The 25,379-nt window shown below is 33.0% G+C and overlaps 2 protein-coding genes and 1 pseudogene across 2 annotated transcripts; 1 reads left to right on the top strand and 2 right to left on the bottom strand.

Moving 5' to 3' along the window:
* Window positions 1–460: 460 nt before the first annotated feature.
* On the bottom strand, window positions 461–6,028 carry LOC25483766 (GPI mannosyltransferase 1-like; annotated as a pseudogene).
* Window positions 6,029–10,059: 4,031 nt separating this feature from the next.
* LOC25483767 (40S ribosomal protein S17) lies at window positions 10,060–10,781 on the bottom strand. Its single transcript, XM_013612473.3, has one exon. The coding sequence runs from the start codon at window positions 10,682–10,684 to the stop codon at window positions 10,250–10,252; it is 435 nt and encodes a 144-aa protein (XP_013467927.1). The 5' UTR covers window positions 10,685–10,781; the 3' UTR covers window positions 10,060–10,249.
* Window positions 10,782–11,742: 961 nt separating this feature from the next.
* LOC25483768 (uncharacterized) lies at window positions 11,743–12,873 on the top strand. Its single transcript, XM_013612475.3, has 2 exons — window positions 11,743–12,026; window positions 12,539–12,873. The coding sequence occupies exon 1, from the start codon at window positions 11,746–11,748 to the stop codon at window positions 12,013–12,015; it is 270 nt and encodes an 89-aa protein (XP_013467929.2). The 5' UTR covers window positions 11,743–11,745; the 3' UTR covers window positions 12,016–12,026; window positions 12,539–12,873.
* The last annotated feature ends 12,506 nt before the right edge of the window (window positions 12,874–25,379 follow it).

Raw genomic sequence — 25,379 nt, forward strand, 5'->3', positions numbered from 1 at the left:
CAGTTAGTTAACCAACTAGTCAGTGACTTACAATACAAGCAACTTCCGATTCTTTCTCAATTCCACAATTAACTTGCAAAGAGAGGAAAAACTAGCTACTGGAAAAGAAGCTAATACACAAAGTTAAGAAGATGAACGCACAGAAAAGACCAAGAATGAGGTTTTTTGTGAATAATAGAACCACAACTTTTCGAAATTACCACTAAGATATCAATCAGTCAATTTTGAATCTTACCAAATGTGCATCCTACGTATCCCACAATGGGCCGATGGCCAATATGCACATCTGGTTTAACATTAACTGTCACATGATAACGCCGGTACTGAATTGAATATGATATCAGATTAAACTAAACTTCAATTTGTTAATTGACAAGTTGTCAAATATAATACAACGTAAGAGTTTCTTGAAAGATCTTGAGTTCAAGTGCAAACAAAGAACAAAGAGCTAAAAAAGCAATCAAAATAAACTCGTTGCTTAAGATTATGCACTGCAAAAAATATAAAAATAAATTAAGGGTTACAGAACAATCATAATACAATGATTTGCTCACTGTTCACTTTAAGAAAGCAGCACCAGTTTCACCAATATATCAGTTGTTGTAGTCTTGACCATGCATTCTTAACCTTCCAAAATTGTTGCGTGTCTGGGCGATACATAGCAATGGTAAGGATGAAAATTGAAACTCATTCGCAGACCAAGGTTACTCATTCAAGTTTAGTTACGTGTTTGGAGTGGGTATTCTCTAAAGCTTTGAAAACAGAAGAACAATTATGTTGACGAATAATCATGACAAGGATGAATATGTTGGCTGCAAGAAACAGTAAGCTTGCCGCCCAGAGCTGTAAAAAGACATTTTTACCCTTGAACTCAAGAAGGTAGCCCCACAATAACCAATGGGTTTGAGCTCCGATCCACAAAAGAATGCAAGACAATCCACCCCATTTCAGCTTCATTTTACTCCATGGGAGTATTAGAGGCAATAAGCAGAAGAACCAAACAAAGTATTGTGCGGTAATCACCTGCAAGATAAACAGAGATCAGATGCATGGTCCAATACATTTCTGCTCAAATATGAGGAAGTGTGTTGATTAACTAGATTTAAAGGACCGTTGCCATAAAGGGTTCCAATAGAGACACAATGATGTCTGAAATAAAATAATCTAATATGTATATATGTGTGTGTGTGTGTGTATATATATTAGAATTAGAACTGTAATTAAATGAAAATATGTAGCAATATTGGAAATGTATACTGATATACGTATTAGACTTATTTATTATCTTATTCAACTTATTTCTCTATTTGCAATAAATAGTTAAGGGTGTTATTCACACAACAATAATTAATGTTATAATCAACTTTAAAACGACAACTAAATAGGAACAAAATTCTTCTACAAAATCAATAATTAAAAAGGAATGGAGGTAGTATTACTTAACAAACCTTATTGAAGGCCACAAATGATACAGTCTGCACAAAAAGGCAAAATGGCAAATCCCGTGCAAAGCTAAAAATCAGAACAAGCTGAACCAAAAACTGTGGCAAAAAGGAGACAAGCTTTTCCACAACTGAAATATCATTCCCATAATGAAGATATATATGATAGAAATAGATGGAGAAGTTGTGCCTTGGATCTGTACGAGTAAGATGATACAGTAGCGCCTCATGTAGGAATTCCCATCCATATAAGCAGTAGAACAGGCCAGTACATAAGAGGAAAACCAATCCTGATACCAGTCCAAACATCATCCTGTTCCTTGTGAATAAGCTTTTCAAGAAATTAAGTGGGGTGAACAAGCCATTCCTGTCTTCGGGTCTCTCTTTCTGAAAAGTACTCCAGTTCCGTAGGACGGGTTTCTGACCAGATGGGAAGAAGTTCGGATCAAGAACCAGGATTATAGGAATAGAATAAATTATAGGATAAATCCTAAAATGGACAACAAGTCCATACTAAAAAGCTGACTGTAACACATTACCTGCAAACCAGGGGGAATAAGAAGGAAAAAGGGGGAAAAAACAACATAACAAGATATATGCAAGTTTCTAACATTTGACATCTTTTACTGGAAAAAAAAGAAAAAAACCTTTCTTTGGTGTGTCAACCAAACAAGACTAACAATCAAATGAAAGGCTCAAACTTAATCTTCTCAAATTGGTTTTAAAATTAGAAAAGAAAACTGAGAGAGAAGTAAAAGGCATCTACCCCTTTACTCAAACAATATACTTATGTCATATACTGGAAAGTTTATCTTGGTATCATTCCTTTTTCTTTAAGGATACCAAAACTGCTTATCGTTAAGGGCACCGGTACCCTCATGAAACAAGGGGTATCAAATGATCCTCTTATATTATATCTTAAATTATAATATGGCTTCTCAACTTTTAAATGCTTGGTAAGTGGGAAAAAAAACAGGTCATAACATTTCAGTTTTCAGTGGTGAATGCTTGTAAAAAATACTGAAAAATGGAAAGATGAAAGTTATTTTGGCTAAATTTTGTACGCTTATTAAAGAATGTAAAATCTATTTTTGGATAGTGCTCATTTTGTGACGTTAAACTGTGTTTTGCAAAAAAGACCACCAACTGCTCATATGTACTAGTACATTTTCAGGACATAGAAAAGACTATAGATTACAATGCAAGAAACTGAACATTGCTATAACAAGCTAACAGCACGATCAATTTAATCCAATACAGAAGCAGAACCATACCTTTCATAAGACAGACAATGATCCACAAAAGCATGGCAGAGACAACGGGTTCACAGTTCCCGCGTGTCCCAATGGTGAACGTAAATGGATTCAAAAGCCATGCCATGACAGAGTAGTTGCAGAGGTTTTCAGGAACCTTCTGCAGCTTTAGAATATAATAGATAAAATATCCCACAAGTATATCTGCATTTAAGAAACAATAAACATTTGCTTAGGTGTAATAAATGGAAGACCATTCAGCATATTCATTGCTTAGCAACACAATAATAAAGGGCCTGTTTACTTTGTGAAAACGTATTATATTTTCATTTTCTAAAATTTGTTTTAATTTTACTTGTTCACATGTAAGAGACTTTTGATGTGAATGATTATATGCATTTCCGGAAATGATGAATATGTAAAAAAAAACTGTTTTTCATTATTTCTGGAAATGCATCATCTTTAACTAGCATTTCATCTTCTCTCCATCACAATGATTCACTTCAATAGTTCCCATCAAGGTAAAATAAAAACACAGTTTTCACAAAGTAAACAGACCCTAAAATTTATTGCAGAGGGACAAAATGGTCGCTTAAATCAACCCAAAACAGAAATTCTTCAATCCACGTCTCACACTCGCAACACTTTGTCTTTTGTAACTTTGACTATAAGATGGAGCGACATTTTCTGTTTTCTTTTTCTTTATTTTGGCTTTGATAGAAAGAACATTCTTATCTCAGAACTATAAAAGGTGAAATTGATCAGAACCAAAAATGGGTATGCATTAATTAACCATATTCAAGGATTTGTCTCACCTAAAATGGGGAGTAATTTTAGAAGTCTATGGTTATAAGTTATATAACTAGATAGCATCTAAGGAGATCCGAGTAAAATAGAGGACATCAATGATCCTCTCACCATACATTGGACTAGAATCTGAATCTTTCCAGGAGAGCTCTCTCTAACCCGTCTCTGGCCTTCTTATCTCTCTCCAAATTCCTCTCTTGCTCTCTATCTCCTAATTTCATAATAACCTGTTTATTAACTCCTCACCTTTTTTTCTTTCTCTAAAGTACATCCCTCATCTAGGAGAAGCCAAATTCTATATTCTATATAAAAGAATATGCAAAATCACTGCCGCAAAAAACATTTGGAATGCATTTGAATAACCAGATTAATTGAGCAGTTAATGAATATTCGGTTGTCACATAAGTCCTTATGTATAAGGTAAGATCCAGTTTGGATATACAACTTACTTAAGCGCTTATAGCATGATCATTTGTCATGGAAGTGCTTACGCATAACCTATTTTTACAACAAAATATACAAATAAAAAAACAACAGCTATTACGTAATTGGTCCATGTCAGAGAGAATCGACAAAATTTTGTCGAGGCCTAACACAACCTTCACATTTTACCCGAGCTTCAGGTATGCATAGCAAGGCTTACATAAAAAAAAAAAAAAAATCAAATAGATTTTATGTAGGTTGTTTTGGTATCCTGAAGAGTTCACCAAGATAGGCTAAAAACAACTTATAGAAATGACATAGGCTATTTCCGTAAGCACTGTCAAACAATCTCGCAAGTGTTTATGTGAGTAGATAAATAAACTCAAATAAGACAACCCAAATAATCCTTGCATTAATCATATGCAAGGATTTGCCTCAACTAAAATGCGAAGTACACTATACAGAGGAAAGAGCATAGTTATAACTGGGTAGCAGCTACCATGGTCCCAGTAAAACCGAGAACAACATTGCCCCAGTCACAAATAACCTGTTAAATTGATCTTGAATCCGAATCCTCTCCAACCCCTCTCCAGCCTTTCTATCCTCTCCAAAATCTCTATCATCTGGCCTCTCCTAAATCCTAATTTCCTAATAACCCGTTATAACTCCTCACCTGTTTTGCTCTCTAAAGTGCATCCCTCATCTAGGAGAATCCAGATTCTATACATAACATACATAATCACTGCCACAGAAAACCTTTCAATCTACCTCCACAGAAGCTCTCACAAACCAACACTTGGAATGCCTTTTGATAACCAATTTAATCAAACGCTTAATGAGTAATCGGTTATCACATTATCACATGACCTTACATATAAGCGATGGTCATGTTTGGATAAACAACTTAATGAAGCGCTTAATGAATGATCAGCTATCGCAGAAGTCGTTATGTATAAGCTATGGTCATTTTTGGATAAACTTATTTACGCGCTTATGTCTTACAGCATAAGCATTTCTAATTCTAATATAAGTCCTTATGTATAAGCTATTTCTACAACAAAACAAAGAAAGAAAGAAAAAAATGATTTCAAGTAAGTTTTTTCATAAGCTATCCTAGAGAGTTTTCAAAAATAAGAAGAAAAAAAAAACAAATTGATTACAACTTTTTTCATAAGTTGTAAGCACTTATTGAAAAAAGCTAAAAGGAGTGAATAAATTAATTAAAGAAAGATAGATACCTGCAGAAGAGAAGAGAAACTTTCCCCAAGAGCGATGAATGAAATGATTAGGAAGAAGAAGAAAAGCGAGGAGAGGAGAATAACGATAAGTGGTTCTTTGATAAGGAGAAAAACCAGAAGCAACAAGAGAAGCCGCATCAGAAAACACGATGTAATCAACGTCAGTGTATCGAACTTCCATGTGTGCATCTTGCCATTCTCCATAGAGTAATAGTGCTACCATCCACCATATAGTAGTAATAGTGCTGCAGAGTAATGATGCTGCATGATTTAGACAACAGAGGCAATATTTATAACATATATTTGGACAACATAAGATAATGGCACAAGGTGCACTGCATATGTTTGAGCTAGCAATAGAGCATACATGTTATCCCTAACAACTTGAGCATTAATTATGTTGCATACCAATCCTATAAATCCATCGAATGAAAACACCAGTTCTACATAATTATGCAGAATGTGCAAGCCTAAACAGAGGAAAGTTTTAGGGAGAATCATGGAATCAAGTGGTATGAACTGGCTAATAAATGCTAGTACTTTACCAAAGTCTGCTGTCTTGTTCAGTCAATTACCCGAAACTACAAAGAAAACTATAAGAAGCTTTATACTTTCAAGAATCATTCCTAAGAATGCTAAGAAATGATAGAAGCTTTAGACTTTCAAGTTCCTTATACCTCTGTACAATCAAGAGGGTACAAGCACAACATTCCTAAATTAATAAGGTACGCAATTGAACTATACGAAAGGGAACATCAATCCATTCATGTCGTCCAAAACCAGTGCTGTCAATCGCAGATAGCAAAATATAGCAGATTAACAAAAAAAAAACTGCACAGCATAAGTGTTATAGGCTATAGCGCGGTGATAGCGCCGCTAACTCCGCTATTTGACAATATTTTGTACTAAATAGGGTATTGAGTAAAACCAGTCCGCTGCCCTATAATGATAGCGCCGCTATAGCTTCTATTAAATAACACCAGTCGATAACTATCAAATTAGGGAGGAGGGATAAGCCATGATACAATTGTACAAGGAAGAGAACGAATCTAATCATACACTTTCCATTCAATAAAAATCCAACTAACTGGATATTCCCGTAACTAAAACTGCTTTGTAAATTGTAATGTAACTTTCGCGCACATTAGAGGCTGAAACATAATTCTAACGTGAACATATGCCAAAAGCAGTATGATCAAGCATAGGAACCAGTAACTTTTTCGAATATTTAAACATGCTGTAGATCACATAACATGTTATTGTTAAGACTCTAAAAATTATTTCCCTAACATAGAGATAACTTATCCCATTATATTCAAAAACAAAAAACAAAAGCATTCACAAAAAGTTCAAAATTTGACGATTACCAAGCTACTAATAAAAATAAAGATTTTTCTACCAAACCAAATTAACTCCATTTTGCCTCAAGTATTATATAACAAATGAAAACAGAATTCATGTAAGATTATCTCAAACATTCGATCAAAATCATGAACATCACAGAAAATCCAGAAATTTGCAAGCTTTCAGCTATATCGTATTCTAAATCATTCCGATGCATATGAAAAGTAGATAATTTATACCATTTTACAAAATTTGAAATCAACATAGTGATGAATTTCATAATTCTAATACAAAACACCATTAATCGAGGATTTCAATCAATCAATAGCTGTAGTGATAATAAAATCGCACACAAGAAGTGAACGCACCTGATTGGTTGAATATGAAAGTATGAAGATGTACAAATGAAACCCTAGAATTCCTCCAATGCGCGAATGGAATTTATAACTCAAACAAAATAAATAGAAATGAGTCTGATATATTGTGTTTGTTAATTTTTTGTAGCGCATATACAACCAAATTGATTGCACAATTGACAAATTAAAAAAAGTAAGTGTCATCTCATGATCTTCCATGTTTTTTGTTGTGTTTGTTCATTTTTTGCAGGCTTATTTCAAGCAAGAAATTATAAAGGCAAATTTTGTTCACATTATTAAGATGACTATGTTGAATGATTAAGATGAAATTATAAAGGCCTTGATATGTGATTAAATTAAGATGACCATGTTGTTGATCTTAATATGCTTTGTTTGTTAATATAATACTGATTTCCCTTCTGTTAACTTCATGTAAACATGGATCAGATGAGCATCAAAAATAAATTTGAATTCCATTCCAGCCATTAACTGAGGTTTTGTTCACATTATTTTCTTTGTATTTTAAATTTGGAAAATTCTTTTCTCAGACCATCTTTTACACTTAAATTTTTGCACCTAATAAATGATAAGCAGGATTAGATAGCTTGTTAGACTACTACAAAATGATAAGTCAATCATGATATAATGATTAGCAGTGATATGTTACATTATGACATTTTTTTTTTAGGGAATGTTACATTATGACATGTTAATCATGTGCCTTAATATACTCTTCCCGTGTTTAGCGTGCCATTCCATTGGAATCATACTTGTTTTTGTTTATGTGGGCTATATAAAGGTTTCATCGTTCCCTTCAAAACAAATCGATCGAAGATGTTGTGATTTATGATTATGACATGTTAATAGTTCTATGCCACAATAGTTAAAATTCTAAAACACATAATCAAGGTCATTTCCTGGATCCTTGGTGAAAATTTTCTGTTGCAGATTGGTTTTTACCAGTGATATAACAATGGTAAGTACATGCATAGACCTTCGACACACCTACCATTAGTGTCATAAAATTTTCTAGAGGCCTTAATTGGCCATAATGCAAGTGTTAGTCGTGCCTCAGTAACTAACATTCACATTACTAGTTGTGCCTCAGCAATAGCCTCAGGCCATCGTCATATTCAAATCCTAAAATAGGGAGAAGATTTTGAATCTCACTGATACTGATGATAACCAACAAACAAGGGGGAGAAAGTATAGGTTAAAGGCAAGAGCAGCTGAGTTGGGGAAAGGTTGAGGCAGTGATTATAGATATAACCAACAAATAACGTTGCAAAACATGAGAATAGATTTGCACTTAAATGGCAGTGTTTGTATTACACGTCACCTTCCACCTATCTTAACAATAAATATTGGATTAATTTTCTTTGCTTCTTGCTCAATTTGAATAAGAGTCAATCATAGACCAAAGATGATCTTATTTTCACCTCCGTTGAGGTTTTGCAATACTTTTACAGGAATAAACATCCATTATTTGTTGTGTAATTGGTGACACAAGCCACCCCTTTTGCTAGAACTGTAAGGGCAGGGAGATTTGTTTAAGCACTCTATCGTCTCATCTCATACAAATCCAGACAGACATATAGCAGTTCAACATCTCCACATTGGCATCAAAATGCTAAAAATACCAAAATGGGTTATAAATCTTGACACCAAAACACTTGTAACTGAAGATGATTTGTCGTGACAAGTTCAATCACTCAGTAAACAATTAATCAATTGATTCCCAAACCATGAATAGAGTAATGCAGAGGTGATTTATTTGATTGGAAATGCTAACTTTCCATAAATTAAAAAATGTGCAATGAAAGACGAGGAGTGTCTTAAAATATTCGAGAAGAGTTTGTAATTTAGAAAATTAGACTCTAGGTTCAAGTAAAAAAAAAAAAAAAGAAGCTCTGCTATGCTTTAATACCGAAAATTGGAGTGAATATTTCAAGGTTTCAAAAGGAAACAACGTGAGAAGGCGACAAAGCAAACTTAAAAATTTCCCCCTTTCTATTGAAAGGCAGCTATCGATGTTACCAGCAAGGGAGGTTTGCGCTCATTAAAAAATAGAGGGGATGTGAGCTCCATTTCAATAGACTTTAGAAGTGGGTATAATTTAACTAAAACAAATGAAGGAAAAGAATTACTATTAACACAACAAAAGCATAAACTAAATTCCAAACCATGACTTTAACTGCTATTATCATGGGCATCAACCAGGAAAGTGACTAATTTCTATTTCCCACAACAAAAGCTACCAAAACAACATCCAAATTGCATATATCTTAAACAAAAGAAACAACCAACAACATTAACAAGGTAGCAAAACCCATGTAAGATGAGGCACCAAAGGTCAAACAAATACTCCCCCCCATCAAATAATTCCATATTCATTACCATTGCAGTTAAGGATTACAACTCTTGAAAACAATTCATTGCCATTGCAAAGCAAACATAAACCAGCAACTAAACAACCTAACCCAAATCAAGAAATTGCCAAAATGTGTCCTCGGAACAAAACAAACTCCTCAAAATGATGAAATTTCAAATTTCAATAGAAGACCATAAAAGAAAGCACATATACCCCTTTCCCTATAAGATTCCCCAATAAAGAAACAAACTTTTTAAATTTGAATTGTCCTAAATCACCTCTAGCACCAATCATTTATATGACAACTCCAAATCTAAAACAATACACCCAGACGAAACATGATAAATAAATATCTACACATTGAACAATTCCAAAAACATTTGGACAGCTAAATCAAAACATGAAAACTTCAAGTTCTTCTACATTTGTTATACCATATAGATGGATGACAATTTGTGTTCACCATGAAAACTTCAAGTTCTTCTACATTTGTTATACCATGTAGATGGATGACAATTTGTGTTCACCGTGCACATAAGAGAGTTAGAATCTACAACACACCGATCACAAACACGAAAAAACAGATGCTTGGCACATCACTAACACATTGACACCGGTAATAATTTGAAGAAATAATACAATTAAAATGTAATAGCATGTGTCGTAAGGTTAAAATTATGCTATACATTCACAATTACCACCCCATAAACCATAACTATTAACATAAGTAACAGGTAACAGTAATTGTTGCAGTTAACTATGAAGTCCCTCTTTGCCCAGCACAAAATCCTATTACCACACCATACTAAAATCAACACAAAATCAAATCACACGGAATTTAATCCAATATATAATATCATTCCATAGCATAAGATTAATTAGCAAGCAAATTAAACAAGATAAATCCCATAACAACAACTAAACAAGTTTCAAAATCCAAAACTCGGTAACATAATTTTTTTCTCAAAAACATAAATAAAATTCAAAGTACTCTGATCCATTTCATCATTAAATCTTAAAACCTTCTTCCACCACCAGCAGCAACACCAGCACCTCTTCCAAACGGCACCTGTTGAACAGGAACAGGATCAACCTGAACAACCCCGGGAATCTCGGACATACCAAGAGCAGCAAGCATATCAAGAGTCTCCTTATCAACCTCAATATGGTCAGTCCTGATAGCAGAAACATCAGGAACGAAATCCATCCTCCTTTCACGCTCTTCCTCTTGTAGCTTCAACGAGATTCCACGAACTGGTCCCTTTTGAATACGCTTCATGAGATGGGTTGAAAACCCAGCGATCTTGTTGCGAAGACGCTTTGATGGGATCAGTGCAACTTCTTCGAGGATCTTTTTGTTTGTGTGGAAATCTAGGGTCATTTTTGAGTAGTAACGTTCGATTACTTGGCGTGAGGATTTTTTCACGGTTTTGGTTCTGACACGACCCATTTTGGTGAATGTGTGTGAGAGTGTGTGCGGTGAAGGGAGGAAGATGAAGACGCAGAGGAATTAGGGTTTGGTGTTTGAGGCGAAGAAATGAGGTTGAGAGGGTTGGGTTATAAACTTCTGTCGAATGGGTTGGGCCTTTCAAGTGGGCCTTGGCCCGTTTTCTACTCAGCTTTTTCAAACATTTTCCTTTGAAAATTATTTTTCTCACCTCACAAAAAGCTAAGAAACACCTTGAAATGACAAGTTTAAACCTAACGACAGTTAACTGTTGTTAGATTTTAACTGAAAAATAGTTAACTTGCATTGGATTTTAACCAAAAATAGTTAACTACCAATTGATGTGTCAAGTATTTTGAGAAATTCTATTTTCTTCTTGTGCCTTCTAATTTCTTCTTTTCTCTATTTTTTAGAATGTTGAGAAATCTTACTTTCACAGATAACGACTCTCCACCTCACATGCGGAAAAAAAAAATGAAAAATTCATTTTTTCTATTAAAGATAGACATAATCAAATCAACTCTCATTTCTTTCATTTCTACACGAATCCTCACCTCCAAACCCTATTTTTCTTTCATGATCATAATTTTCATACTTAAAAAAGCAAAGAATCCGTCAATTGTTTTCTTTCCAACCTTGAATGATGGAATAATTTTAGTATCGAATATAACACTTTTAATAATGTAATAACTCTCATTCCCCGTTTGTTAGATAAGGTTAAGATGTTGTCCTTAAGTTAGTTGAAAGCTAGAAAAGCTACTTTTGTTTTTGGTACCCAGCAGTGGTGGTCATACCCTCTTGTTTGTTTGGGTATTGACTAATGTAGTCCTGTTGGGTTGGTTTTGTATTTGTTGTAACTCTTGGTTCCTGTAGTAGTCTCTAAAGCAGACCTTGTGCTCTAGAGACTGCTTTATTATATAATCTCATTTTGACTTTTTTTTTAAAAAAAAAAAAACACTTTTATATTGTCTTTAATAAAAAATACTTTTATATAGAGAACAAATAAGTCCATAGTTCATACAAAAATATCAAAAACTAATTTAAATTTAATTATTTTCTTTTTTATGAAACTATATATGAGAAAATTCACTCATCAAGAAGAAAAATTACACACAAAAAAAAATCACAGTGTTTTGAAAAATAACATGGTGTATTGGTCGTATCCGCCGACGAGTAGGGAAATTGCTTTAACCGCCGCCGTGTTTGCTATCGGTGCTTCATTGTTCGGCGCCGGAGCTTATCTCTCGTTCGTTAACGTTGCTCCACAGCAGGCTCGTGCGAAAGAACGCAGTGAAGCCATGAGGAATTATCTCAGAAAGCGCTTCGGTGATTGATTTATGCATCGGTTAGATTTTCCGTCTCAATTGTTTGATAAAATTTGATGAAGAGAAAAATTGAGATAATTTTTGTTGTGAGAATGCACAAATTCTCTTTGCAATTTTTTACTGGTACTGACACCGTAAATGACACAAGTAGAGCCATGTAGTCAACGATAGTAATTTGTGAAATTAACATAATGCAATGTAATCACATGTGTCATTGTCGTGTAGGTGTCAGAGACTAACATGTGTCAGACACCATTCGATGAGAAGTGTTGATGCTACAAAGTTCGTAGTAGTGTCGCTATTTACATAATTTTTACATTGTCAATAATTCATAATTATAACTGTTAGACAGCGTTCGTCATTGACCATAATCACTTTCAAAGTCACACACATGATTGATTGTGAATGTACTGACTGTGTAAAACTTTTTATGCCGCAGTGCTTGAAAATTAAACTCGTTAAGATTTTAGTTTCATTGACATTGTTTCATGGAAGGAAGTAAAATTTAATGAATTTTGTTCAATTGATGCAGGTCTTAACTTAAGTGAAGTGGATTGTGATGATTTGTGAATAATTGAAGTAATGATTTGATAACCTAACTGAAGAGAGAAGAGAATAGAGGTTTGTGTACACAAGAATATGAATTTGGCCATCTGTTGAAGGATTGTTCTATTTTTGTTTCTGTGATTTGTTTTAGTTAACTTTAGGATATTTTGGTGGACATGTAATGTAACCACATACCAGTAGGGTATTGTTTCATATCCTGAAAACTACAAGTATTTCTTGGTTTATACTTCAAATAAGATTAGAAAGATTGATGGCACTCTTACAAGTTTATGTCGCGGCTAGTAAGGTTTTTTTTTCCTTTCTGTCTGTTGCACTTTTCCATGTTTTTATGCATATATATTGCTTAAGGTGAAAAATGAAAACAAACATGTGGATGCGTCATGAAAATTACATGCTTAGTTTTACATAACAAAATTTAGGAAATCATATCAGACAAAAATTTTAACATGTTTCATCCATGTAGCTAAATGCCTAAATTGCATAGTTAGGGAAATTCTATAACTTGTTGGGCATCATGTCTTTCATTATTATTGCTTAGCTGTTGTCTCTGTTGCCCAGTCCCAATCTTAGTCCCTACGAGATAGCATGGCCTTAGTTTCTGTAAGGTGGAGGCTTTGAATTTTGGTTCTTCAGCCTTGGAAATTGCTATAAACAATATTTGGGGATTCAGTACAATTATTGGCGCGGCACAGAATAAAAGTTTTAGTTGTTCCCTTGTAACATATTTGATATCATATGTACCATAGAGAACCAACCTGATTATTAAGCCTAATACCGATAGCACTTCCAAGGAATAACATCTCATGGGATTCATTCACCATCTTAGTTCTACTCCATTTGTTGCCTTTGACATTGTCTGTAGGAAATCGCTTAGGCTACATAATGGTGTGATATGAAATTTGTACTGATCAGTTTTAAGGATAATTATAGTTCGTGCGGCTTTCTGTATATTATAATTTCTTGTAGTTCTTGTCAATAAAAATTAGCTGATGTAAATCCAAGGCTTGCCTTTATACTGATGGATTGTTTGCTAAAGCGTTAAATGTGATGCAGGTGACAGAACTTTAGCTTATAGACCCTTTCTAAATCCAATAGTTGTTTAAGTTGCTGTCATACTCTCATATATCTATGTTTTTATATGCATGTTATTTGTGAGGATAATATTGCATTTAGATAGGATCTTTTAAGAGTATCTGTGTTTCCCCCATGAAGTACATATTATGGGTGAACAAATGAAATATCTGTTTTCTCCCATGAAGTATCTGTGTTAATGTATTCTACTAAGGTCAGGTAGAGGTTTAAACATGCATATTTGTCTCCTTAAGCATATATTACAGAAGTAAACACTAGCCAGATTTTACCGATATTCTGATCTCCTCCAAGACCACCATACCTCTGAATATGGCCAAATGAAATATAAGCAGCCGGTGCTGCAGTTTTAGAAGCATGTGATATGAACAAAATAAAAGAAATGAGTGAAGTTAAAATCTGCATATTATGTTGGCTATCTAGTTTTCCTTTCACTGTCCTGAGTTTAGCAGATATCAAAAAGAAGGTATTGGCACGGTACATAAAGCATTGGGTCAAAAAGATACATGCATTCCCTTCACTGCAATTGCACTTCCTTATATTCTTGTCATCGCACTTTGTCTCAACAAGCTTGAGTTTATTATGCCATTGGCTTGCACTGTTGCAGGTCTCTTTTGGTACTAGAAGGTATTAGAAAAACTATCACACTTTGAAATCTGGTAAAAATAACTTTTTGACACAATCATCTTTTGGTTCCTCGTTGTTTTTGGTAGTGGAAGAAAAGTCATGCAATAAGTACAATATATTTGTTTAGGCTATTGAATGAACAGGCACATGCAAAATTGCTTCCATTCTTGCAGCAGGGTTGTCTAATCTTATGTTATGCACTTTTCTTGATTGAAATAGAGACCAACTTAATGTCCAGTTAGCTTAATTAAACAATATAAAAGATTCATTGATTTAACTCTGTAAATGTGTAAAATGCGTAAAATGCATACGTGTATGAATATACTTGAGAACACAAACACATGATGATAACAAAGCATGACCAACGTCACACTTTTCTTGGGGAATAATATATCTCCCGAGTAAAATTAGAATCCAAACCACCAATTACATAAACAATAAACACAGTGGTTATTCGGAGGTAATCATCGCCGATGGAGAGGCAAATGGTGGTAACCGCTGTGTTTGTCGGCGGAGCTTCGTTGTTCGGTGTTATAGCTTATCTCTCCTATATCAACGTCGTTGCTCTGCAAGCTTGTGCGGAAGAATGCAGTGAAGCAATGAGGAATAATCTGAGGAAGCGCCTCAGTGATTGATGCACCAGTTAGATTTCTTTCAGGTTTTATTTATCAAGTTCCTTTTTAAATGAGTTTTTACAATTTTAATCAATCTATGAAGCATTGACATAGACAAACACAACGCTACCAGATATAACACAACACTTAACATGAGAAAACAACATAATTCAATATACATGTGTCGGTGTAAGAATCTAACACGTGTCAGACACCAGACACGCTTTGAATCAAAAGTGACGGTGATACGCAATCAATCATAAAGGTCAGATAATTACTAATATTTGACTTTTATCAACAACCACCTTCAAGGTTACGCACATGATTGGTTGTGATGTGCGTAAAACTTTTTTACACCATCGATTCATAAAAAGGAGACTCATACATTGTTTCATTGAAGGAAGTGATCTGCAATAAATTTTGTTCAATTAATGCAGGTCAAGAGTGAAGTAGGTTTTAATCAAAAATAAAAAAGAAAAAGTGAAGTAGATTGAAGTGGATTGCAATGATTTGTGAATAATTGAAGTGATGTTCTGACAACCTAACTGAAGAGAATAGAGGGTTGTACGGTCAAGGGTATAGCTTTGGGTAACTCTTCAGTGAAGGATGGCTCTATGTTGTATCTGGGATTTGTTTTTAGTTAACTTTAGAATCTCAGGTGGAATGTAATCTCTTACCAGTAGGGTATGGTTTCAGATGATGAACAATACAAGTAATTACTGCCTATAGTCTTATTTATGAGGAAATTGGGGATTTACAAAATTTGATGTATCTGGGAACCAGAGAGTGTATTAGTTTAAACTTCAAATGATGATATATATTGTTTAAAGGGCCGTTCTATTAGTTTAAACTTTTTCGTGTTCTTAGGTATGTGATATATATTGTAAATTGTTTAAGGTGAAAAGTGAAAACAAATATCTGGAGATGTCATGAAAAATGCATTTATAATTTTTCAGATACAAAACTAAATTGGTAACATGAGAAAGTATCAAACAACTACACAAAACATATCAAACAAAATTATGATTGCAGGTTCAAATCTTTGTAGCTAAACTGCTTAGTTCTGTAAAATTTATAACTTGTTTGGGCCATTATGTCTTGGTGAGGCCTAGATTGCCTTTGAAGATTCATGGGCAATTTACCCAAACCAATCAAAAGTTTTCATGTGTACTTCATTAGAATAATAACATTTATTATTTTATTTTGCAAAAATTTAGCAAGTATTTTATTATTTGCATATTCCCCCCATCTTAAATTAATTTGAACAGCTTGGCAAAAATCATTAAAAATTAAAATTATCACCCCTGGGAATCAAACCTGGGTGCTCCCACTTATTTAAAATGTACTCCGGAACCACTTGATCAATACATTTTTTATGAAATAATTTGGAATTCAAAATAATGTTATTAGTGAGCAAATTATTTTATTTTTATTTGCAGTGCCTTTATAACCTAGCTTTAGTAAAAAAAAAATCATTTTATATGTGTATAATTATGAAGTAGTAAATTTTTCTTAAGAAAAATGAATTCATTCAATTGATTTTTTATATTTTAAATATCATTCTTTTTTATAAATTCATACTTTTATATAGATTCGATGACCTACAACAACGTTTCATTTGTGATCAACCGAATTATGATTTATTTTAGGTATTATCTTTCATTTGGATCAGATAAATTGTTTAAAGGTAATAATTTTTTTTTTGCAAGGTCTTATAAGTTATAACCTAGCTTTAGTAAAAAAAATCATTTTATATGTGTATATTTATGAAATAGTAAATCTTTCTTAAAAAAAAGAATTCATTCAATTGATTTTTTATATTTTAAATATCATTCTTTTATATAAATTTATACTTTTATATAGATTCGATGAACTACAACATTGTTTCATTTGTGATCAAACGAATTATGATTTATTTTAGGTACTATCTTTCATTTTGATCAGATAAATTATTCAAAGGTATTAATTTTTTTTGCAGTGTCTTATAAGTTATAACCTAGCTTTAGTAAAAAAAAATAAAAAATCATTTTATATGTGTATATTTATGAAATAGTAAATCTTTCTTAAAAAAAAATAAAATGAATTCATTCAATTGATTTTTTATATTTTAAATATCATTCTTTTATATAAATTCATACTTTTATATAGATTCGATGACTGATGGGATAAAACCGCAAATGCACGGTTCTATCGAAGTAGTAATGAAAAGAGTATCGTTCCGACAGGAAGTAGTTTAATTCAATTAACTTTTATTGATGATTAGAAGAGAATCAAGATGCAAAGTTGGGGTTTTTCAAACGGTTGAAATATAATAAAAGATAGCCTTGGGATTGTTGGTCCGTCACAGGCGACAAATCTTTCACAAACCAAACCATTAAACCTAAAACCTTATGTTAGACCTAGTTTCTAAAAACGAGTTTCTCTTAAGCCTATCACATCTCCTATCGGTCTCAGTGAGTGTGTTCCTCTAGTAACCACGCTTATTTTTATGGTTGATCACTATTAGAATCCATGAATGTTCGAAACTCTATATGTCTCAAGGTTCACTAGACTATTTTCATGTTTCGCAATCCTTGTCTAAATTCACTTGATCGTATCAAAACTCCACTTTCGTTTTATGAATTGATATTTGGGATAATGGATTAACGATTATCAAACCCTCCACTTTCGCTTCCATAGTTTGATAATATTTAATCCATGTTAAAACGGTGAATTTAGAAGAGAAATTAGGGTTACATGAGATTAAGGTTTAAAGCTTGGCTTGATTAGGATTATGTCACTTAGACTTATCCAACAATCCCAAGACAAGGAGAAGTCTACTCACTCATGTTCATCGTAGACATGGAGAAGAAGAGAGAAAACATAAAAGTAAATAACAAGAAAGTAAAGGAAAAGAAAAGAACTTTTATTAGAAAGACAATTGTCACTTATTGGATTCCAAGAAAAGATGAATATTTGTGATGGCTAGCTACTCTATTTATAGCATACATTCGACTTAAAATCTAAGCAATTACATCACTAGAATGTTCCACAAGAAACTGCGGGCTAAAATAAAGTAGCTTAAAATCTAAGCAAAAGCAGCAAAAGTGGTTCTGGGAGGTGGCACGGCCGTGCCAAGCTTCTGACTTGGGGGAGACATATTTTTGTCTCCAAATCTTCGTATTTTTGTATCGAATCAGCTCTAAACCTCTTTCTTTTGCTTCAAGACTCAATCCATCCAATATTCGTTCCTGAAATATAATAAAATGCAATTTGTAGTAAACTAGCGTGCGGTGTATGGACCAACCATCAACACGAGATAGATCCAAGAACCAACAACTCCTTGCGACAGCAACAAGCATAGCGTCTCTTTCGAGCTAAAAAATCCAACATCAAAGACCGATGAGGATTTTGAAACCTCCCCCAAGTTATATAGTGCTAAACTTCGTGAAGGTGAGAAATCCGACCGCCAACACAAATACAGAACCACACTCCTACAACCCGCGATGCTGCAACAGAAAGCTTCACATCCATTTCTAGCCAAATCCAATAGAAAGCAGCTCAAATCCAATTGAAGGCCAGATCAAGGGATGGTCAATCAACGAGTCTGAGCACCACGAGCACCGCCAACACGGTAACACCCGCACCCACCATTCGCAACAACAACGGACAACAGGTACATGACCATTTCTAGCCTAGAAGACTTGTTACGAAGCACATTCATGATTTAGAGGAGCATAATGACTCTTACGAGTCCCAAACAATTCAGTATCCATTACATACCGAATTGAACACAAGAAATCGACTTTTTGAGAATGGCAGAGAGCCCGGCGCCAAGACGATCACGGATCCACAAACCAACTACTCACTGTGACAAAGGACAACAAGTTAAAATGTCATTTCTAACTCAGCAATCCGAGATCACCACGCGGAGGCAACCTATGCTCAACCAACGACCACAACTGATAAGGAGGCGTCGGTGGTTTTAATAGATCCATGGGTTAAATCATCGACGATTGCAAAAGCACCGAAGACTGTAAACCAGTCTGAAACTACCGTTGCCGACGAAAAGCCACCGTATCCAGCCTTGCCTCACCTTCGGGGTGTAGAGGTGATGCGACGGTGAGGCACGCGCACCACCCACACTATGGCTACATGAAAACAGAGAGATTAGGATGTTAAAGGAGGAGAAAGAGTTTTTGTTGGTAGTGGTAGGTGGTTCTGTTGGATGTGGGAAGAAGGAAAAAGGTTAAAAAAAAAAAAAAAAAACAATCAAAAGGTGAGGTAGAGTGCGACGACGCTCTTTTTGTAATATCAGGATAAGGAAATTGACCCTTACATTAATATAATGTTGTAGGTACCAAAGATGATGTACGAAGTTTGATGTGTGAGAAAGCGTACGCGGGGACAAAAATTGGGTTTTTGATTTAATTGCAACTTTAGAAGAGATTTTTGAAGGATATTTAATTTAAGAATTTTAATTAAAGGCTTAAATATGTATTTGATCCTTGCAATTAGGGGTCGTTTAAAAATTGGTCCCTGTAATCGTTAATCCTGGCAATTTACCCCTGCATTATTTAATCATTTAAAATTTCGTCCCTCTCCCCACTTAATCACTGCCACGCCACATGAAATTCCAATTTTACCCCTGAGTTTCCAATTCTTTCTTCAATATTTTGTCCTCTTCTTAAGGGCAAAATTGGAATTTCATGTTTGACAGTGATTGCCACGTCATCAAATTAGTGACGTGGCAGTGATTAAGTTGGTCAAAGGACTAAATTTTAAATGATTAATGATTGCAAAGCTAGTTTGCAAGGATTAGCGAATACAAGGACCAATTTTTAAACGACCCCCTAATTGCAAGGATCAAATACATATTTAAGCCTTAATTAAATTATGTTAAGAATTTTGTATACGTTTGCTAAGAATTTATTATTAATGATAAAAAAAATAATATCGTTTTTAGAAAAATGATAATGAATGAAGCGTAATGTCTTGGACCAGAATTCAGGGCATTACAAAGGCAACATGTGGCATAAAAACATTACTTTATATGTATATACTATACTATATACTATTGATTTTACCGTTCATTTAAAATATTTTATTTACTATTTTATCCTTTAATAATATTATATTAAATTTGAATTAGAAAAATGAATTCTCATTAAAATAAGAAATATACCACTACAACAGGAACAATACTATATATACTTTTTTTTTGACAAAATACTATATATACTATATATGAAGGGAATAGAGACTTTGGGCTGAATTTTTTATAATTTCTATTATACCCTAAAACAAATTTTCCTATATTAATGTTACATTCTTGGTGGTATTAAAAAAAGATAAGAATTTGTATTATATTTGTTAATCTATTGTGTTGTTGTGGTAAAAGATAAACATGATTTTTTTGGGTTTGTTATAATTTTAATTTCACAAATATTTGTACTTATAATTTTAATCAAAATCAAAACTTCATATAAAATACCTTTCATAATTTACACATGTCACGTGCCCGTTTTTTCGTCGCTAGTTATATATAGTATCTATACTATATATAAAGAAAACTATCTCTTTCAGCACTTTTGGGCAGGATTTTTCTTTCCAAAAATACCCTTAATTTTTAATACAAACAACACATGTAACAAATAAATAAGAATAAATTTAAATATTAAAACAAATGTAACAAACACGATATGTATGTCTGGTTTTTTTCCTTTATCATTTAAAAAGTATAACAAACTATATGATTATATTTAATACTTGCTTTTTTATTATCCCAATTATACCATTAAAACAAAATTCATAATCATCAATCAACAAACAAGAAGATCCAACATTTTAAAAAATAAATAGATAAATTTAAAGGAATTTTTTTAAGATTCTTATGTTGTTACATGATATTTGGACAAGATTCTAATTCTCATTAATCTTTTCTCCCACGTCAAGAATATCTCTTTGCTTCTTCTGATTCATATTCATTCATTCCTTATTATTCCAATTTCTAACCCAATTCATCTTCCTATAGATTTGCATCGTTTTTGCTGAACCAAGAAGGACTGTTAAGCAGAAGAATTCCAGAATCATAGATGTAATCACAATAGTTCTCAATGACAATGCTTAAAAAAAATTGATTTTTTTCCCAATCTATCTCTCTCAATCCCGATCTACTCTCTCTCCCCTTAAACCCATTTTTCCTAAACTATTCCTTACCTCTCATGCTCTCTCTTCTCCATCGGATACCATTTCCCCTTCTATCATCTTCATTGTGTTCTCCTCCTTCTCTTTCATTTTTGACTTCTCAATAAAAAATCAATCCCAGCTTCAATTTTTTATTGTCGAATTCGAATTCGGATTTGGGGTGCGTGGGTTCGATTGAGAGAGAGAGGGATTGAGATGATGGATATATAAACAACGGTGTTGATGGTGGTTTTGAAAAGGAGGTTTTGATGGTGGTTATCTGGATTTTTTCTGGATTTTTTTTTATGAAGGTGATGAATGAGGGGAAGGAAGAAGATGAAGTATGGGATATAATGCTAGATGTTGTTGGTTCACAGTAAGATACAGTGGACATGCATGATCTAACAATCCTTCTTTATTAAAAAAGATCAAATAGTTTATATTAAAAAAATAATAGGATCTATAGTGGACCAGTGGGTGCACCATAGATATTTGAGGTTAAAGTTAATTTATTTGGCAAACTGTGAAAAAAGTGAAGGACTAAAACGTGAGTTTTATTAATTGTGAGACCAAAATAAAACCAAAGAATTAAATAAGCCTTTTTTTTTTTACTAAAGCTAAGTTATAACTTATAAGACATTGCAAAAAAAAATTAATACCTTTAAACAATTTATCTGATCCAAATGAAAGATATTATCTAAAATAAATCATAATTTGGTTGATCACAAATAAAACATTGTTGTAGTTCATCGAATTTATATAAAAGTATGAATTTATATAAAAGAAAGATATTTAAAATATAAAAAATCAAATGAATGATTCATATATATTTTTTTTTTAAGAAAGATTTACTATTTCATAAATATACACAAAAAATAATTTTTTTTTACTAAAGCTAGGTTATAACTTATAAGACTCTGCAAAAAAAAAAAATTAATATCTTTAAACAATTTATCTAATCCAAATGAAAGATAGTACCTAAAATAAGTCAAAATTCGGTTGATCACAAATGAAACAATGTTGTAGTTCATCGAATCTATATAAAAGTATGAATTTATATAAAAGAATGATATTTACAATATAAAAAATCAATTGAATGAATTTATTATTATTTTTTAAGAAAGATTTACTATTTCATAAATATACACATATAAAATGATTATTATTATTTTTACTAAAGCTAAGTTATAAGTCACTGCAAAAAAAAAAAAAAAAATTTGCTCACTAATAACATATTTTTGCATTCCAATTTAATTCATAAAAAATGTATTGGTCAAGTGGTTTGGGAAAACATTTCAAATAAGTTGGTGCATTCAAGTTCAATTCCCACGAGTGATAATTTTAATTTTTAATGATTTTTGCAAGTCGTTCAACTAAATTGGAATGAATGCATGATCTTTGGCATTAAATTCCCTGGATTGCGGTTTGATAAACCCAGCTTGGAATGAACCCAAATTTGATAAAAAAAAAAGAGGTTTGGGGAGTGATTAGATTAGAGGAGAAATTTAATTATTGTCTTCAACACAAGATACAAGCTTCAGTCGTTCCCTTATAAGTTTATAACAGATTACACTTATGTGCCATATAGATCCAACCTGATTATTGAGCCTTTGATGTTTTTCCTTCGGAAATTAATTAGGCTACATAATGATATGAGTTGAAGTATGAAGTTTGTTCCGGTCAATTTTAACTTTAAGAATGTTTTAAATCCATGTGACTTGCTGCATACTTTATGCAGTTTTTGTCAATAAAATTAGCTGCTGTAAACCTAATAATGCTTGACTTTAACAATGATGGATCATTGGATTGTTTGCCAAAGAGGTAAGCAAAGTGCAGATGGAAGATTTTTAGCTTATAGACCATGCCATACCGTTCTTGACTCGTAATTTTTTCGGTTGCTGACATACTCTCATTGTTGATCGATTCCCACAGGTTGGGAAAGGGTAAACCAGTTGTTTAAGAATCTGTTAAGTCTTTTTTATCTGTTTCCTCCATGTACAACCAGTTTATCGCATCTACTCAGGTTCTTCAATCTCCATTTCCCTACGCTTCGACTCTCAGTTGCAACCTCTACAATTGCGCCTGATAACTCCTGTTTTTCTTTCAGTTTGCAACCAACATTTTTTCGCTTCCAAGAACTGCGACTGCAGCCAGCCTTGGTGGACTGCAACCTTCCTATCTTCTGTCCATCTTCTCCTCACATATTTCCCACATTCTCCTAAAATGTGTTTTTATGTGTATCTTGTGAAAGTATGCATGTCGTTGGCTTAGTTGAGCCAATATTGCTTCCCACTTTTTTATGTTTGTAATAAGGTAAAGTTTAACTTGCTCTAAAAAAAAAAGGGTAAAGTTTAACTATTTAAATATTAAATTTTAGACTCAAAATTTTAGAAAGACATTAGCATAGTCATAGAGTTATATGTGAGCAACTTGGGTGAATCTTGGGAAAGCAAAAGTGAAGATCCTTAGAAAATCAAATATTAAGAATTGGTTCTCTTTTATGAAGGTAGATTCTAGAGTTGGGAAACAATTGTAAACACCTTAAGTGTGTGAAAATCATTGAGTATTTTGTTCATGAGAAAATATTGAGAAATTGGTAGAAATTAAGTGTGTTATTTGAGAGTTTGTTGAAGCTAATTTCTTGTAACTCTCTTGTATCTCTTTGTAAAGAACTCTTTGATAGTGAAGTGAGAGATCTCTATCGTACATAGAAAGTCATTGTTGAACCGAACTGGATAAACAATTCTTTGGTGTTGCCCTCTTTTCTCTACTCTCTTTATTTTGTTTATTATTTGGTTTGCCTGTGGTTTTGCTTTACACTTAGTTGCTAGATTAGATCTAAATTTGTTGTTGTTACTTGTGATTATTTTGATTAATGATTGCAATTGATACTTACCCCATACATTTAAATTATATTAGTGTGAGATTTGGAGTTACAGAATTCACAACATTCCCATTATATTATAACAATTGAGGGGGCGGCTTCGAATAATTTTTGGGTTGAATACTACTTATAGTTTGTCGCATGAGTAGTTTTAATTCCACCTATACTTATGGACGTTGCCTTGAATAATAAATTTTCTATTTGTTGTAAAAAAGTATTTGGAGTAGATTTACTCGATAACCTTAATAATTTAACTTCTAAAAAGCACCTTAATAAATTGATTAACTACATTTTTTTTTTACTTTCTATAATATTTTATAGGCTAAAGTGCACCTTTTCCTTCTAATTTTCAAAAACTTGCAATTTTGATCCCTTAAGTACAAAAATTATAAATTTGGCCCGCTAAGATTTAGCCCATTTGCATCTTTGGTCATTTTGGCCAATTTTGACTTATTCAACGCCTACGTGGCAGGCCATATGTGTAATTAATTAATTAAATTTTTTAAAAAAACTACAAAATCAATTTTTAAAGTGTTTATTAACGAAGGTTTAATCAAAGTGTTTGGATGAGATGATACATTTCCTTTTAAAATTGCCGTTGCACTAAAACGTTAAAGTAACACTTTATCGTCTGTCTAGTGCTGCTTGGATCGATTGATTGTACTGCCAAATCTTGTTAGATGTTAGATATTAATGATTGTGTAAAATTTTATCATTATGTAGACAATAAGACTTTTTAATTATCAAATGCCGATAGTAGCCATGGGCATATTTATTTAGTTGTATCCATATTTTTCATTTTTCATTCGTAAAAAAATAAAACAGATTCATCATACATGAAGTTGGTCATTAGTCACATTCCATGCAAGTTGCTTCTTTTTCTTTTTTACAAATATTATATAAACTTTGCATGCAGATTTTTAATTTTTTTTATGCATGCATCTACTTAGCTACGTACGTCTGATCAATTTCTCTTCAAAGAAAGGTAAAAAAGAACAAGGAATAGTAAATGACATAATTTATCTCATTTTGGATAGGACGTAATGTGATGTCGTATTTTATTTTTTCTTTTGGTAAATAGATTCCATTATAATTTATATGTCTTATAAAGTCACGCATGCATCACAAATTCTTTAAGAGGCAAGTCAAAATTGATGTTCTTAGTGACCAAGTTACAAGTTATTACAAAACCAAGGGAGAGAATAATAGGTGTCATACATCTTGGACGGTTAGGGCATAGTGGACCATATGCTATATATTGGACCTTCAATGAACATGGAATGGTCCCACATCTAGACCCTAGAAATCTAGATCCACACCTATACTCAACCCTACACTATAAAAACAATAGTCCTCACGTGTGCCACGTGCCACTTACCCAATTTCCATCAACATTATTATCTGCAACTCTTTTGTTATAGTATTGT

Source organism: Medicago truncatula, chromosome 1 (genome assembly GCF_003473485.1).
Source record: "Medicago truncatula cultivar Jemalong A17 chromosome 1, MtrunA17r5.0-ANR, whole genome shotgun sequence".
In the NCBI taxonomy this organism is placed as follows: Eukaryota; Viridiplantae; Streptophyta; class Magnoliopsida; order Fabales; family Fabaceae; genus Medicago; species Medicago truncatula.